The following is an 18278-nucleotide window of genomic DNA, read 5'->3' as shown; positions in this document are numbered from 1 at the left end:
GAGAGAGAGAGAGAAAAAAAATGAAGGGAATGGAGGGATAAATTACTTAGGATAAATTTGTTTTTTAAGTTTTCTATTTTATTTCTGGAGTGCTGCTTGAATGAAGTTACTGGCATGATTAGGATAAGGTTAGCCTAGGCTAAGAATAACTAGAGACAAGAGTCACAAATATGATGGCCCAGAGTCCTGGATGGATTACATCAGTTCTCTTGGATTGAAGAAAACTATTATTAACACAATCTTAAACTAGAAATAAATTATTCAAAGCCTTGTGCCATACTTACTGTTGTCCTAGCCACTCCTCCACAAATGGAATGGAGAAGAATTCTGTGAATGGCTCCCCTGCCCTCTTGGGATTTTGGCTGATCACGATGCCATGTGTTTGATTGACGAGAAAACAAAAAGAAAGAATTCAAGTCAGTTGTTGCTATTCTGCTTGCAAATTAACATGATTGAATTCTTAGGATCACTCAATACTCAGACATGAACAACTTACTTGTACAACCACTCAGTCAGAAAATCACAGGCAATGAATTTGGTTCTTTTCCTCTAAGGAGAGAAGAGATCATTAAGTTACAGTTGAGCCTTAAGCCACGTGGGTTTGAACTGCACCTGACTAATTGTAGGCTGCAAAACAAACCTCTCAAACACGGAACTGGGAAGGAAGAGGTGACTATTCGGCCGGGAGCAGCAGCATAGTTGCCTAACAGCCAAGCTGCCCTAACAAACAAAATCCCTGCCTTTTTAGAGGCTTAAAACTCTAGAAATTACATGTGAAAGGGTCTTGATCCATGAGGCAGGCGTGGGGTATGTGACTTAAGTGGGGGGTTTGATCTTGTTTAGGCACAAACAGTGCCTTCTGGGAAGACTCCTCCATACCTTGCGGGCAATCTATACGAGGGCGATTAAAGGTGGTGCCTGGTCTGCCAGCCTTTACTTCCCCTGTTGAAATGCAATGTAGAAGTCAAGGGGGAGGTGGTCTTAGATGCTTAAGGGTGATTAAGGGTCTCCGTCCTCATACACAACTTTTTTTTCGTTAAAACTTGATACCAAGTGTGCCTACCTCTCCTGCCCCATCTACATCTTCCACCTCTGCCACCCCTGAGACAGCAAAACCAATCCTTCCTCTTCCTCCTCCTCCTTGGCGTACTAAGCCTGAAGACAAGGAAGAAGACTTTTTTTTTTTGCTATTTTGATTTTTTTTTTAATTGCATTTTAGGTTTTGGGGTACATGTGAAGAACATGCAAGATAGTTGCATAGGTACACACGTGGCAGTGTGATTTGCTGCCTTCCTCCCCTTCACCTATATCTGGCATTTCTCCCCAACTCCCCACCCCCCGCTGTCCCTCCTCTATTCCCCACAACAGACCCCACTGTATAGTGATCCCCTCCCTGTGTCCATGTGTTCTCATTGTTCAACACCCGCATATGAGTGACAACATGCGGTATTTCATTTTCTGTTCTTGTGTCAGTTTGCTGAGAATGATGGTCTCCAGGTTCATCCATGTGCCTACAAAGGACATGAACTCATCGTTTCTGATGGCTGCATAATATTCCATGGTGTGTATGTGCCACATTTTCCCTGTCCAGTCTATCATTGATGGGCATTTGGGTTGGTTCCAGGTCTTTGCTATTGTAAACAGTGCTGCAGTGAACATTCGTGTACATGTGTCCTTATAGTAGAACGATTTATAATCCTTTGGATATATACCCAGTAATGGGATTGCTGGGTCAAATGGAATTTCTATTTCTAGGTCCTTGAGGAATTGCCACACTGTCTTCCACAATGGTTGAGCTAATTTACACTCCCACCAGCAGAGTAAAAGTGTTCCTATTTCTCCCCATCTTCTCCAGCATCTGTCTCCAGATTTTTTAATGATCACCATTCTAACTGGCATGAGATGGTATCTCAATGTGGTTTTGATTTGCATCTCTCTAATGACCAGTGATGATGAGTATATTTTTATATGTTTGTTGGCCTCATATATGTCTTCTTTTGTAAAGTGTCTGTTCATATCCTTTGCCCACTTTTGAATGGGCTTGTTTGTTTTGTTCTTGTAAATCTGTTTTAGTTCTTTGTAAATTCTGGATATCAGCCCTTTGTCAGATGTGTAAACTACAAAAATTTTTTCCCATTCTCTTGGTTGCCGATTCACTCTAATGACTGTTTCTTTTGCCATGCAGAAGCTGTGGAGTTTGATTAGGTCCCATTTGTCTATTTTGGCTTTTGTTGCCAATACTTTTGGTGTTTTGGTCATGAAGTCCTTGCCTACTCCTATGTCCTGAATGGTTTTGCCTAGATTTTCTTCTAGGGTTTTTATGGTGTTAGGTCTTATGTTTAAGTCTTTAATCCATCTGGAGTTAATTTTAGTGTAAGGTGTCAGGAAGGGGTCCAGTTTCAGCTTTCTGCACATAGCTAGCCAGTTTTCCCAGCACCATTTATTAAACAAGAAATCCTTTCCCCATTGTTGTTTTTGTCAGGTTTGTCAAAGATCAGATGGTTGTAGATATGTTGTGTTGCCTCCGAGGCCTCTGTTCTGTTCCATTGGTCTATATCTCTGTTGTGTGCCAGTACCATGCTATTTCAATTACTGTAGTCTTGTAGTATAGTTTGAAGTCCAGTAGTGCGATGCCTCCCGCTTTGTTCTTTTTGCTTAGAATTGACTTGGCTATGCGGGCTCTCTTTTGGTTCCATATAAAGTTTAAGGTGGTTTTTTTCCAGTTCTGTGAAGAAGGTCATTGGTAGCTTGATGGGGATAGCATTGAATCTATAAATTACTTTGGGCAGTATGGCCATTTTCACAATATTGATTCTTCCTAACTATGAACATGGAATGTTTCTCCATCTGTTTGTGTCCTCTCTTATTTCGTTGAGCAGTGCTTTGTAGTTTTCCTTGAAGAGGTCCCTTACATTCCTTGTGAGTTGTATTCCTAGGTATTTTATTCTTTTTGTAGCAATTGTGAATGGCAGTTCGTTCTTTTTTTTTTTTTTTTTTAAGGCGCAGCCTGTTAGAGATGATAAAATGAGAGCGTGACAGTTCGTTCTTGATTTGGCTCTCTTTAAGTCTGTTATTGGTGTATTGGAATGCTTGTGATTTTTGCACATTGATTTTGTATCCTGAGACTTTGCTGAAGTTGCTTATCAGTTTCAGGAGTTTTTGGGCTGAGGCGATGGGGTCTTCTAGATATACAATCATGTCATCTGCAAATAGAGACAATTTGGCTTCCTCCTTTCCTATTTGAATACCCTTTATTTCTTTTTCTTGCCTGATTGCTCTGGCTAGAACTTCCAGTACTATATTGAATAGGAGTGGTGAGAGAGGGCATCCTTGTCTAGTGCCAGATTTCAAAGGGAATACTTCCAGTTTTTGCCCATTCAGTATGATATTGGCTGTGGGTTTGTCATAAATAGCTTTATTATTTTGACATACATTCCATCAAAACCTAGTTTATTGAGGGTGTTTAGCATAAAGGACTGTTGAATTTTGTCAAAGTCCTCCTCTGCATCAATTGAGATAATCATGTGGTTTTTGTCTTTGGTTCTGTTTATGTGGTGAATTACGTTTATAGACTTGCGTATGTTGAACCAGCCTTGCATCCCCAGGATGAATCCTACTTGATCATGATGGATAAGTTTTTTGATGGGCTGTTGCAATCGGCTTGCCAGTATTTTATTGAAGATTTTTGCATCTATGTTTATCATGGATATTGGCCTGAAGTTTTCTTTTCTTGTTGGGTCTCTGCTGGGTTTTGGTATCAGGATGATGTTGGCCTCATAAAATGATTTGGGAAGGATTCCCTCTTTTTCGATTATTTGGAATAGTTTCAGAAAAAATGGTACCAGCTCTTCCTCTTTGTGTGTCCGGTAAAATTTGGCTGTGAACCCATCTGGACCTGGGCTTTTTTTGTGTAGTAGGCTCTTAATTGCTGCCTCGACTTCAGATCTTGTTATAGGTCTGTTCAGGGTTTCGGCTTCTTCCTGGTTTAGGCTTGGGAGGAGGCAAATGTCCAGGCATTTATCCATTTCTTCCAGGTTTACTAGTTTATGTGCATAGAGTTGTTTGTAATAATCTCTGATGATAGTTTGAATTTCTGTGGAATCTGTGGTGATTTCCCCTTTATCATTTTTTATTGCATCTATTTGGTTATTCTCTTTTCTTTTTTATTACTCTGGCTAGTGGTCTGTCTATTTTGTTGATCTTTTTGAAAAACCAGCTCCTGGATTTATTGATTTTCTGAAGGGTTTTTCCTGTGTCTATCTCCTTCAGTTCTACTCTGATCTTAGTTATTTCTTGTCCTCTGCTAGGTTTTGAGTTTTTTTTTTTTATCTTGCTCCTCTAGCTCTTTCAATTTTGACGATTGGGTGTCGATTTGGGATCTCTCGACTCTTCTCATGTGGGCACTTATTGCTATATATATTTTCCTCGGGAGACTGCTTTAAATGTGTCCCAGAGATTCTGGTATGTTGTGTCTTTGTTCTCGTTGGTTTTGAAGAACATCTTTATTTCTGCTTTCATTTCATTGTTTTCCAGTCAACATTCAAGAGCCAGTTGTTCAGTTTCCATGAAGCTGTGCAGTTCTGAGTTAGTTTCTGAATTCTGAGTTCTAACTTGATTGCACTGTGGTCTGAGAGACTGTTTGTTATGATTTCCATTCTTTTGCATTTGCTGAGGAGTGATTTACTTCCAATTTATGTGGTTAATTTTAGAGTAGGTGTGATGTGGTGCTGAGAAGAACGTATATTCTGTGGATTTAGGATGGACAGTTTTGTAAATGTCTATTAGGTTTGCTTGTTCCAGGTCTGAGTTCAAGTCCTGGATATCCTTGTTAATTTTCTGTCTGGTTGATCTAATATTGACAATGGGGTGTTAAAGTCTCCCACTATTATTGTGTGGGAGTCTAAGTCTCTTTGTAAGTTATTAAAAACTTGCCTTATGTATCTGGGTGCTCCTGTATTGGGTCCATATATATTTAGGATCGTTAGCTCTTCTTGTTGCATTAATCCTTTTACCATTATGTAATGTCCTTCTTTGTCTCTTTTTTATCAGAGATGAGAATTGCAACTCCTGCTTTTTTTTTTGCTCTCTATTTGCTTGGTAAATCTTCCTCCATCCCTTTATTTTGAGCCTTTGTGTATCCCTGCATGTGAGATGGGTTTCCTGGATACAGCACACCGATGGGTTTTTGGCTTTTTATCCAATTTGCCAGTCTGTGTCTTTTTATTGGGGCATTTAGTCCATTTACATTTAGGGTTAATATTGTTATGTGTGAATTTGATACTGCCATTTTGATGCTAGCTGTCTGTTTTGCCCATTAGTTGATGCAGATTCTTCATTTTGTTGATGCTCTTTACCATTTGGTATGTTTTTGGAGTGGCTGGTACTGGTTGTTCCTTTCTAGTGTAGTGCCTCTTTCAGGAGCTCTTGTAAAGCAGGCCTGGTGGTGACAAAATCTCTGAGTATTTGCTTGTTCACAGAGGATTTTATATTTCCTTCACTTATGAAGCTTAGATTGGCTGGTTACGAAATTCTGTGTTGAAAGTTCTTTTCTTTAAGGATGTTGAATATCAGCCCCCACTCTCTTCTGGCTCATAGGGTTTCTGCTGAGAGATCTGCTGTGAGTCTGATGGGCTTCCCTTCGTGGGTAACCTGACCTTTCTCTCTGGCTGCCCTTAGCATTTTCTCCTTCATTAGAACCCTGGTGAATCTGACGATTATGTGCCTTGGGGTTGGTCTTCTTGAGGAATACCTTTGTGGTGTTCTCTGTATTTCCTGGACTTGAATATTGGCCTGCCTTGCTAGGTTGGGGAAGTCTTCCTGGATAATATCCTGAAGAGTATTTTCCAGCTTGGATTCATCCTCTCTATCACCTTCAGGTACATCTATCAAACGTAGATTAGGTCTTTTCACATAGTCCCATATTTCTTGGAGACTTTGTTCATTCCTTTTTATGCTTTTTTCTCTAATCTTGCCTTCTCGTTTTATTTCATTGAGTTTATCCTTGACCTCTGATATCCTTTCTTCTGCTTGGTCAATTCGGCTGTTGAAACTTGTGCATGCTTCGCGAAGTTCTCGTGTTTTTCAGCTCCATCAGTTTACTCATATTCCTCTCTAAGTTGTCCCTTCTCGTTAGCATTTCGTAAAAAACATGGACCGCTTCATGAATTTGCGTGTCATTCTTGCACAGGGGCCATGCTAATCTTCTCTGTTAACATTCCAACGTTAGTATACGTGCTGCCAAAACGAGCACGGAAGAAGACCTTTATGATGACCCACTTCCACTCAATGACTAGCAAATGTATTTTCTCTTTTTTATGGTTTTCTTAATAAATTTTCTTTCACTAACTTGCTTATAAGAATACAGTATATAATACATATACAAAATTTGTGTTACTGGTAAGGCATCTAGTCGACAGGAGGCCATTAGTAGTTAAGTTTTGCAAAAGTCAAAAGTTCTTTGTGGATTTTCTTGCTTTCTTTTTGTGACGGAGCCTCATTCTATCATCCAGGGTGGAGTGCAATGGCATGATCCAGGCTCACTGCAGAAGCCTCCCAGGCTCAAGCGATCCTCCCACCTCAGCCTCCCCAGTACCTGGGACTACAGGCACACACCACCAACCTGGCAAATTTTTGAATTTTTTTTTTTGTAGAGATGGGGTTTCATCATATTCCCCAGGTTGGTCTTGAACTCCTAAACCAAGCAATCTGCCCTGCCTTGGCTGGGATTACAGGCATGTGCTGGGATTACAGGTGTGAGCCACTGAGTGAGGCCAAAGTTATAAGTGGAGTTTTGACTGCACAGGGTTTGGCATCATATTGTTTAGGAGTCAACTGTATATTCTCACTTTGCCCACATGTCTAAGTAAGACAAAGGAAAGGAGGTTAATTGATTGCTTGTGTGAGATGAAATATGCATGGATCCTTTATGAGATTTATAAGAACATCAACAAACAGTAACTTGGGCAGAGAATTTTAAAGACATTTCTTTAGTTGTCTTTCAGTAAGCACATTTTCTGAGGTCAGGTACTAATAAAAGCCAGTGCTCATATCAGGGCTTATTACATACTTTTGGAATCAAAGGATTTTGTTATTTAAATTTAGGCTGTGCTTCTCTTTTAGGAGTAATTGTATATATACTACTTTACCTCGAATCTACTCAAATCCTCCAAACAGCAGTCCTTCTGGTCTGAGTGCCACCTTCCAATGAGACGCCCATACACAGGTGCCACCAGCAGTGAGGCTGACCCTGCTAGCTCTCCACCCAAGATCACCCTCCACTTCAACCTTATTAATAAAAACCTGATTGCTTCCAAATGGCAATCAGCTCAGCCAAAAATCTACATCTCCCAGGCTCCCATGTGGTAAGGGACAGCTATGTCACACAGTTCTGCCTGATGAGATAGAAACAGGGACCGCTGAGAAAATTATGCTTTCCTGATTTCTGCTGCCCCTTCTTCCTTGAAGTTTCCTTTCAAGTATTCCAGACTGAATGAAACACAGATGTGGGGCTGGAAATCCAGCAGCCCCTTTTAGCCATGAGGGCCAAAGCCATGTGCTGAGGATGGTGAAGCAGGGGACAGAAAGAGCCTGTGTCTTTGCTGACTTCCTTAGCCATTGCACCAGCTTGGGCCTGCCCTACTCTGGTCGTCTGAATGTGTAAGGAGAAATAAACTTCATTGGTTTTATTACCACTGTTCTTGAGTTTTCAATACAGGCAACTGGATCCAGCTCCTAAGGGATAGATACTTAGTAAGCTACAAGGGAAAAGACAACCCAGAGTAATGGGGAGAAGACACGCTGAGCCTGCCAATGGGGCAGAGCACCAGATATCCTGTCTTCGATTTCCATTTAAAGTTTCTTCTTGAAACCCAAAGAATACCAGTCAACTAACTTCTTTTAGAGAATTGTTATGGAAATCAGGTGATAAAATCTCTATCTCCTTTTAAAATAGCAGGAGCTAAGAACCAAGTCAGGCTAGAGGTGTGGAGAGATCCTTCCCAAGAAGAAAGATGCTACAAAGTGTCCTGGAAATCCTCTTTGCCCCTCCAGCTCCACCCTCCCTCCCCTGCTCCGTGCCTCAGGAAGCTGCTCTTCATAGTTCACATCAGTCAGGCTCCTGTACCCTCCAGATGGGTCCATCCTATGGGAGGTACTAGAAGGAGATCAGAGAGATGGGGGAGGGAAAGGCAGAGAGTTAGGGGTTGAATTGTATCATCCCAAAATTCATATGGTAAAGTATAAGCCCTTCAGATTGTGTCCTTATTGGAAATGTTAGAGGCGTGTGAACTAGAGCAACTCCATCTTGAATAGGGACTGGATAAAATGAGGCTGAGACCTACTGGGCTGCATTCCCAGACGGTTAAGGCATTCTAAGTCACAGGATGAGATAGGAAGTCGGCACAAGATACGGGTCATGAAGACCTTGCAGATAAAACAGGTTGCAGTAAAGAAGCTGGCCAAAAACAAGAAGGCAATGAGTGACCTCTGAGTGTCCTCACTACTACACTCCCACCAGCACCATGACAGTTTACAAATGCCACGGCAATGTCAGGAAGTTACCCTGTATAGTCTAAAAAGAAGTGGCATAAATAATCCACCCCTTGTTTAGCATATACTCAAGAAATAACCATAAAAATGGGCAACCAGCAGCCCTCAGGGCTGCTCTGTCTATGGAGTAGCCATTCTTTTATTCTTTACTTGCTTAAGAAACTTGCTTTCACTTTACAGACTCGCCTTGAATTCCTTCTTGCACAAGATCCAACAACTCGCTTGGGGTCTGGATCAGGCCCCTTTCCTGTAACATACCCTCCACATGGGTCCAGCCAACGGGAGACACCAGCAGGAGATCAGAGCAATGGAGGAAGGAAAAGCAGAGTGTTAAGGGTTAAATTGTATCACCCCCAAATTCTATGTTGACGTATAACTCCCAGGACCTCAGAATTTAACTGTGTTGGAAACAGGATTGTTGCAAATGTAATGCGTTAAGCCTAGTCCCTCCTGAAAGGCAAAGCAGCTCCACTAAGGGTGAACAAATCTGGGGCTCTATCAGCAAGGAAGAAGGAAGATGCTGTTGGGCAGACCCCTGATGATTCCTTACTAGATCCTGGGTCCAGCTATGACTGAAGCCAGAATTCCCTGGACCTTCCAGGTACAAGAACCAGTATATTCTCTTTTGCATGTAAGCCAGTTTGCATGAGGCTATGATTTGCAACAGAGAGAACTTTAAGCACTATTTCTGTCTTCTCCAATCAGTTAACCATCATGTATCCTTCATGATGCCTCCAGTAAGCCTTTCTGAGCATTCTCATTGTCTTTTAAAAAAATTATTATTTTTTTTTTAATTTTTAGAGACAGAGCCTCTCCGTCACCTAGACTGGAGTACAGTAGCATGATCTCTCTGCAGCCTCAAACTTCTGGGCTCAAGCGATCCTTCTGCCTTAGCCCCTTGAGTAGCTGGGACTACAGACATGTGCCATCACAGCTGGCTAATATATTTTTAAAACTTTTTGTAGACATGGGGTCTCACTGTATTGTCCAGCCTAGTCTCAAACTCCTGGGCTCAAGTGATCCTCCTGCTTCAGCCTCTTGAGTAGCTGGGACTACAGGTGTGTGCCACTACACCTGGTTAATATATTTTTAAAACTTCTTGTAGAGATGAGGTATCTCTGTGTTGCCCAGGCTGGTCTCAATCTCCTGGGCTCAAGCAATACTCCTGTCTCAGCCTTCCAAAGCGCTAGGATTACAGACATGGACAACTTTGCCCGGTCCCACCCTCTTCAGTGTAGGGTGGGCTCTACTCCAGTTTTCTGTGTGCTTCTCTGTCGTAGCACCTTGACTGTCACATGGGTCTGCCATGTCTGTCTTCCCTACTAAATCATAAGCTTTGTGAGGACAGGCCACATGTCTTTTTTTCTTTATATCCAGTCCTTAATCGACGGCACTGAGGCTGGGTGTGGTGGCTCACGCCTGTAATCCCAGCACTTTGGGAGGCCGAGGCAGGTGGTTCACTTCAGGTCAGGAGTTTGAGATCAGCCTGGCCAACATGGTGAAACCCCATCTCTACTAAAAACACAAAAAAAGCTGGGTACAGTGGCACCTACCTGTAATCTCAGCTACTCCAGAAGCTGAGACAGGAGAATCGCTTGAACATGGGAGGCAGAGGTTGCAATGAGCCGAGATCGCACCACCGCACTCCAGCCTGGGTGTCGGAGTGAGATTTCATTTCGAAAAAAAATTAAATTTTAAAAAAATGGACTGCACTGCACAGAGCAAGTGACAGTTCCTGTTGGATAAATGAATGAATGAATTCACCATTCAACTCTCAGGCATCAAAGCAAGAAACTCATGTACACAGATTCTGCTCTTTAAAAGTAGGGAGTGCTAATGTAATTCTGGACAATTTCTCTTTACTTTCTTCCAACAATATTTTACTATGAAAATGTTTTCATCATTTTTTCCTCTCTACTTTGAAATGGCCAACTCAGCTTTATAATTCAGATAAGGTTGAAACAATTGTTGTGAATTGATGTTTCACCAAAAAGAAAAGCACTCCACTTTTTACTGAAAGCTTTACTAGAGTTTTTAGTAAATAAAGTATCATGGGGCTTGAGTTACTGGAGATTATCTGCAATCTTTACCTCATTGCTGAAACCCCTTTATGAAAAAATGGAAACACTGCTGGCTGGCATAACAAAATGGAATGTACTAGACCATGCAATGGGGTCTTCCAGTCTACCTTGTAAGAAAAGGAATCCCTTCAAAATGTCATCTTTAACCCAAATAAGAAAATACTTGTACAACAACAAAAATATGTAACTAGCATGAATTGCCGTATAATATTTAAACAATCTGGCAATTGTGGGATGGCAGTGTCTCTCTCTTGCCCTACAAAGGATGCATTGTTCCCTTGGCATTTATCACGTCGTTTAGTGGTAAAGATTTCTTCTGCAAAGAGAATGCGGCTTGACTTTAATAAACAGACTTTAAAAATAGCCAAATGGCCTGATGTATGAAGGTCATGCACACAGATTTAATCACTTTTGATGCAAAGAAATAAAATGGAAGAAATTGTGTTTTCCTGCTGTTCTGGGCAAGCGTGGACGTGCTGTGCATACTCAGACATGTGGAACAGTGGGGATATTGTTCAGCTGTTGTTTAGTTTAAAAATTATCTGCTGAGGAGCTGAAAGAGAGAAGGAAAAGCAAATGAAAAGTCGTGGTGAGTGATGAAATAAAAGAGGAAGTAGGAGAGAGGGAAATTAAAAGAGGGAGATTTAGACAGTGAGGGCACCCAGGGTTTATGTAATATGGGCAAATACACTGGGTCCTTGATTGTTAAAGGGTGAAAATGCTCAAGTTTGGGAGAGAAGAGGGACCAGTTAAAGCAGCCTCTAACAAGGTTTTTTTTAAAAATTATTTTAATCTATAATTAAAAGGAAAAAGACTAGGTGTCAAGGGTTAAGGCATCATCATGTCCTCATAAGTCTGCAACTTACTCTGAAATGCACCCCAAAAACCGAGATGAATGAATAGAGGGATGGATTGATGGGTTTGTGGATAGATATGTGATAAAACAAATGAAGCAAAATAGAAATTATAGAATCAAGGCAGTGGATATGTGGGAATTCATTCTAAAATTCTCTCAGTTCATCTATCTGCTTAAATTTTTTTAAACAATAAAATTGGGGGAGAAGGGAAATGGGAAGAAACTATCATCACAAAAGACCCAGACTGCTAAAAGAGAAAATGCAGATTTTTTTTTTTTTAAGACAGAGTCTCACTCGGTTGCCCAGGCTGGAGCGTAGTGGCACAGTCTCCGCTCACTGTAACCTCTACCTCCTGGGTTGAAACAATTCTCATGCCTCAGCCTCCTGAGTAACAGGCATGCGCCGCCATGGCCTGGCTCCTGTTCATGTTTTTAGTGGACGTGGGTTTTTGCCATGTTGCCCAGGCTGGTGTCCAACTGCTGGCCTCAAGTGATCTACCCACCTCTGCCTCCCAAAGTGCTGGGATTATAGGGGTGAGCCACTGCACTCAGCCCAAAATGCAGAAATTAATAGAGGTCCAATCCAGACAGTATTTTGTACCAATTTTTATACTGGATGCACATAGAGGAGACACACTGGAGGACCAAATGCTGGAAGAGAAACAGCTAGCATTGGAAAGCAATTGAATCTGTGTCAGGTGACTCATATAATTCCACCCAGAAAAGTCAAAAGCACATGCTTTGAGTTCAGGGGACTGAAGCGTGGCTGGCTCTGGTACTGTGTTGGTTGAAACTCTGGGCTTGCAAGGAATAGAAATATGCTCAATTTACTTCATGTCTCAGTCCACTCAGGTGGCAATAACAAAAATATCATAAACTGGGTGACTTATAAAGAACATTTATTTCTCATTGTTCGGAATGGTGGGGCAAATGAGAGTCTCTCTGGCTAGTAGCAGAGGCAGGTCTCAGGAAGAACTGGACCATTGCTCATGACTGTTCAGGGCCCAGGCGAGGCTACAGTCATCCAAGAATGGTTCTGGTTCCGGTTCCGGTTCTGTGGAGCTCAGCTCCTTGGCCACGGCTCCTTTCATTGCTTGCTGCTGCTTTATCTGTTCTTGTCTCCTAATTAATTCTCTGTCCTCCTTTCTCTGCCTTTAAGGTTGTCTCTAGGTGTCCCGCTCTCCCTATGCTACGGTCTGCCTGTTCTCTCTGCAGTGTGACATCCCAGCTCCCCAGATGGAGACTGAAAGGACTAGATACTCCCAAGAGAGACCATCCCTGCTGGGTGGACCATTTCACAGTCTTCTAAGAGTGGCTGCCCAAGGGTCTGCTCCATATTCCTGGGTCCATCACTTGTAGTCAGGGTGATGGGGACATGGAGAAAGTAGGGACAAAGAGCAGCAGTTAAGGACTGTGGATGTGGCATACACACAGAACATCACAGTCTCCTTTCCCATATAGTCTCCACAATACATTTCCCGATACCCAAGAATTCCCAGACATGATGAAACTAATCCATAACGCTGATCCTAGAAATAAGCAAACACTTGGCCTCTAACCAGATGCCAAAACATTTATAGCAAACTGCCAACAGGTATTCACATTTTTTTTTTTGCACTGAGAAGGCATTTCATTCGAGAAAAATAATACTTCTCCCAAGAAGTTCAAAAAATGCACTAATAACATTGACCAAGACCTCCAGCCCAGGCCACAGGGTCAATTCAAAAAGTGTTTTGGCTGAAAAGGAATCATGCTGAAATAATTCTGCCACACCTTTCCTGACAGAATCTATTTTTTCCACTCCTTAAAAATTGTTTTTGAACAAAAGCTGATGGTATTACTAATTTTCCTTATTGGTCAAGACCAGGAAATAGAGTTTCTTCCCTCACTGACCAAAGCCCTTATACTCCTTATGGGATACTTAGGTATTTAATTATAAAAAGGAAAATAACTACAACAAATGACTATGAGATGGGAAAAGAATGTAAAAAGGGGAAAAAAAGGTTCATTTTACAGAATTATTCATAGTAGCAAATGTTAGTGTCATGAGATCACCAAAGAACCTGTCAGGAGTTAGAAATAGTTTCCTGACACCAGCGCTGGCCTACAATAGTCTTTTCTGTGATGGAATTTGATGAGCAACCAAAAGCCGGAAGGGAAAATTTTACGTTGCAATGAATAGGGTAGGAAAAGAGGCGGCTTGACGGCCTCTACCCGGACTCCACATTCAATCCACATTTAAAGCTGACATAAAATTTATTTTCAGCCATTGTTATACTCATGCACAAAACTGATTTCTTTCCAAATGAAGCAAAGTACATTGTTCCAGTCTGACTCTGTTCAACAAGCATTTACTTACCGTGTGGACGCCCCGTGCTAAACACAAGAGATAAAGAAAATGCGTAAGGTGGGGCCCCAGTGTGGTTATTAATTAAATGCCCCAAAGTCACCACCCTGAAGCTCCTGACCTGCATAGTAACTGACAGTAGGTACTGATGGTTAACTCCATCTCAGCTCCAGATGTCAACCCTGATAAGGCAGGTGAGATGATCCCACCTCCCCCCACCTAGCCCTGAGCCAACCTGGTCCACATTTATTCTGGCCAAAGGGAGGCACTGAATCAGGAATGGGCAAGTGACCCATTTCAGAACGATGAGATGTCAGGGGAGATGTCCTGGCGCTTCTAGGAAGTTAATATCCTTTGCTTTCCTGAAAGAGTTTGTTGTCCCCCTTCAGTTTGATGTAGTAGGTGGGTACAAAGCCGAGGTGGTGGTCACACCTGTTTTGCCAATCCAAGGAAAGCCGGTCCCAGGATAAAGCTGAGTGTGCTAGAGGCCAAGCCCAGAGGCAGGAGAGAATCAAGTCATCCTGTTACATCACAGAGTTCCTGAATCAAGCCAACTCTGAGGCCTTCCCCCTCTACATTGGGGCCTTCTGATTTCCTGAGCCAATAAATCCTCTGTATTATTTAAGCCCCTTTCCTGCTAGCTGCAACATAATGCACCCAAACCAAGATATCTGCTCAGTACCCCTTCCATCTTATTTTGGTAACAGCCCCCTGAGTTCCTTTCAGGAATCTCTCTCTCCCCAACAAAAACTATGGGCTTTGGGTAGGGCCTCTTAAGTTGCCCAACAGGCTGCTAAATCACAATTCCCATAGTTCCAAGGACTTATTCCAAAGAAGGTACTTTTATTTATTTACTCATTTTATTTTCAGAGACAGGGCCTTGCTCTGTCACCTAGGCTGGAGTACAATGGCATGATCATAGTTCACTGCAGCCTTGAATTCTTAGGCTCAGGGCATCTCCCTGCCTCAGCTTCCTGAGTAGCTAGCACTATAGGTCCATGCCTCTCCATGCTTGGCTAATTTTCAAAAATTTGTTTGTTTGTTTGTTTGTTTTGTAGACACAGAGGGTTTGCTATGTTGCCCAGGCTGGTCTGGAACTCCTATGTTCAAGCGATCCTTCTGCCTTGGCCTCTCAAAGTGCCTGGGATTACAGGCATGAGCCACTATGCCTAGCCCAATACTCAGACAATTTGACCTGAGTTGGCTCAATTAGGGAGAAACTCTGGGAGAGACTTTCTCTCTCCCTCTTTCTGCTACATTTAAGCCTTATAAGACATAGGCTGGTGCCACGGCCCATCTGAGGGTGGAGCCAACCCAGAGGAAGCAGTCAAGAGAGGAAGAGAGAGAACAAGACATGAAGACATCAGCTGGGCCACCAGATCAAGCTATGCTGGAAGATCTCCCTGCGGGCCTCTTATCTACATTTTTAAAAAGGGCCAGGCGAGGTGGCTCACACCTGTAATCCCAACACTTTGAAAGGCTGAGGCTAGCAGATCATTTGAGCCGAGGAGTTCAAGACCAGCCTGGCCAACATGGTGAAGCCTCAGCTCTACAAAAAATACAAAAAACGAGCCAGGCATGGTGGCATGCATGCCTGTAGTCCCAGCTACTCAGGAGGCTGAGGTGGGAGGATCATTGAGCTGGATAGATTGAGGCTGCAGTGAGCTATGATCGTGCCACTGCACTTCAGCTTGGGAGATAAAGTGAGATCCTGTCTAAAAAAAAAATAAGTAATATATAAAGAAAAAGATGAACTCACAGGTTGGGTAAAAATAAAATAAAATAAGCAAGAAAATCCCTTTCTACTTAGGGCAGTTTGAATGGGGTTTTCTGCCATATTCAGGAGCTGCCCGCAAAGAGTTAACTCCAGCAAATAAGAGAATCTTAGCTCTGCGTACTTAATACTCCCCAGCTGAAACAAACTCATTTGACTTTCCACTACTTTTTACTGCTAACGATATAAGCCTTTTATCAAAAACTGCTTACAGTAAAAATGATTAACTTTACTCTGAGAGCTCAAAATATTTTTAGAGATGCATCAGAAAGAATTTCCAAGTGAAGTTTGCAATGTAGCCACTGAGCCAGCTCTGTTTAATATAGCAGTTCAATTAAATTCTAATTAAATTCTGATCGCTCGTGTTCCAATTAAGCTAATCCAAAGGCACGGCTGAATGTCACCGAACTGCTGAAGAACATCAACCTAACTGTAAGGTTTGATCTTTACAATGCTATTTACATGTCTCAGACTTAATTTGTTCCAGTGGAATACAACGCAGGTCATGGTAGAACAGGAATGGCATGTGTGCCTTTTAACCAGACTGCAGTCTAAAATCACTGTTGAAGTTCTATTTTAACAATTGCACAGTTGGTTTCCTGCCTTACAACCTTTTCCCCTTCCAACTCTTGTAGACTCTGGCCAGCCCAGGGGCACTCAGGAAGGCAGCTGTAACTATAAGCGGAAGATCAGAAAGGTCAATGTCAGTGCAGATTTAATAAGAAGGCAAGTCTTTGTACAAACTCTGCTCCCACACATTTCGATCTCAGGATCAAAATTATTTGCACACCTAGCTTCAAAGCCATGCCTCCAAGAAACCAAGGGATCTGGAGCACTCCCTTCAAGGCCTGCTCTCTGCTTGGAGAAGGCATGCATGTGTAAAAGGAAGCTTCTGGCAAAGGCTGATGACATGCACGTCCTGATCCATCTCACTACTCCTGCCTAAAACTGAATTTATTCTTTCTGTCGCCGCCTACCTGAACCCCATTTCTCTTCCCTCTCTCTGGCTTTGCACTTGTTCAAATTGCCTCCCTTTTTCAAGCACAATTTTAAAATTTATTTTTATTTATTTATCTTTTTCAGAGACAAGGTCTCACTCTGTCATTCGAGTGAGTGCAGTGATGTGATCGGAGCTCACTGCAGCCTCAAGCTCTTGGCTCAGGCAATCCTCTCATCTCAGCCTCCCGAGCAGCTGGGACTAGAGGCACATGGCACTATCCCTGGCTAATTTCTACCTTTATAGAGATGGGGTCTCGCTGTATTGCCCAGATTAGCCTCCAAATTCTGGTCTCAAGTGATCTGCCTACGTTGGCCCCCCAAAGTGCTGGAATAATGGGTGTGAACCACTGTGCTTGGCCAAGCACAATTCTTAATAACAATGGCTCCCATTACTGTGCTTGAAACATGAATTAATCACCTCCCCACTTAACAGATAAGAAAACTGAGGCTCATAGCATTTCAGGAAACTTCCTAGGGGCCCAGAGCTAGCAGAGTTGGAGGAGAGATTCAAGCCCACCTAACTCCAGCAGCCCCACCCTCATCACTGTACCTGCCACAGCCCTCCACGCTTCTGACACCACCTCTACCGATCATCTCCCGAAGATGGCCAGTCCCGGTCTACCTCTTCCTTGCAGATTGTCCTCATTTTCAGTCTTCTACTTTTTCCAATTGTATTTTGTTCTTATTCAATTGCTATTTTTCACTGTATCTGTGCCAGGCATTTAGCCGAATGCTTTAAATGCATTATCTTATTAAATTCTCTGCAGGGTGCAGTGGCTCACGCCTGTAATCTCAGCATTTTGGGAGGCGGAGGCAGTTGGATCACCTAAGGTCAGGAGTTCAAGACCAGCCTGACCAATATGGTGAAACCCTATCTCTACTAAAAAATACAAAAATTAGCCGGATGTGGTGGCATGCACCTGTAGTCCCAGCTACTTGGGAGGCTGAGACAGGAGAATTGTTTGATCCCAGGAGGCAAAGGTTGCAGTGAGCCGAGATCGTGCCACTGCACTCTAGCCTAGGTGACACAGCAAGACTCTGTCTAAAAAAAAAAAAAAAAAATCTCATGAACAGGCTAGGTGCAGTGGTTCATGCCTGTAATCCCAGCACTTCGGGAGGCCAAGGAAAACAGATCACTTGAGTCAGGAGTTCAAGACCAGCCCGGCCAACATGGTAAAACCCTGTCTTTACTAAAAATACAAACATTAGCCAGGCATGGTGGTGTATGCCTGTAGTCCCAACAGGATGAGACACCAAAATCGCTCGAACCCGGGAAGTGGAGGTTGCAGTGAGCCAGGATCACACCACTGCACTCTAGCCTGGGCAACAGAGCAAGACTCCATCTCGAAAAAAAAATTATCATAAACTTCCTTATTTGAGGCAATTGCTGTTATTATTTACATTTTACAGAGGAAGAGACTGAGGCTTAGAAAGATTAAAATTACAAGGTCACAACAGTAGCAAGGTCTGGAGTCATACATCTAGAAAGGGGTAGAATGAGGCGCTATACTCAGGTGAAAATGACTCCAAATTCTATGCTAAATTTAAGTTTCCCTTACACTGTAGTGCCTCCCACGCAACAATAACTACGTAATCATTCAGCTTCCTTTATACTATACTGCCTCCCACGTTACAGTGATGACTACAAAAATACGGATAGTTCAGCTAGGTGCG

The 18278-nt window shown here is 42.5% G+C and overlaps 2 protein-coding genes and 1 non-coding gene across 14 annotated transcripts in view; 1 reads left to right on the top strand and 2 right to left on the bottom strand.

Annotated features, from left to right (window-relative positions):
• Positions 1-18278, top strand: part of KNOP1 (lysine rich nucleolar protein 1) — a 179671-nt gene that overhangs the window by 96974 nt on the left and 64419 nt on the right. Inside the window, exon 1 of one of the 10 annotated variants that reach the window (XM_078344811.1) lies at positions 11169-11217. The exons of the other annotated variants lie outside the window; for them this stretch is intronic. Coding sequence (XP_078200937.1) covers positions 11205-11217 — 13 coding nt within the window. The 5' untranslated portion in view covers positions 11169-11204. Of the gene's footprint in view, positions 1-11168; positions 11218-18278 lie in introns of those variants that run through there. 10 annotated transcript variants of the gene reach the window in all.
• IQCK (IQ motif containing K) overlaps positions 1-18278 on the bottom strand; it is a 149539-nt gene that overhangs the window by 95811 nt on the left and 35450 nt on the right. For all 3 annotated transcript variants that reach the window (XM_035267114.3, XM_035267115.3, XM_035267116.3), the window contains exons 5-6: positions 497-549; positions 285-362 (exon numbers count right to left, since the gene is read on the bottom strand). In XM_035267114.3, the coding sequence (XP_035123005.3) occupies positions 285-362; positions 497-549 (131 nt within the window). The remainder of the gene's footprint in view (positions 1-284; positions 363-496; positions 550-18278) is intronic.
• On the bottom strand, positions 6143-6250 carry LOC118146495 (U6 spliceosomal RNA). Its single transcript, XR_004732355.3, has one exon. It is a non-coding gene; the product is annotated as a U6 spliceosomal RNA (small nuclear RNA).

Source organism: Callithrix jacchus, chromosome 12 (genome assembly GCF_049354715.1).
Source record: "Callithrix jacchus isolate 240 chromosome 12, calJac240_pri, whole genome shotgun sequence".
NCBI lineage: Eukaryota > Metazoa > Chordata > Mammalia > Primates > Cebidae > Callithrix > Callithrix jacchus.
Note: the sequence above shows the minus strand (reverse complement) of the source record. Positions and strands in the feature narration are given on the sequence as shown.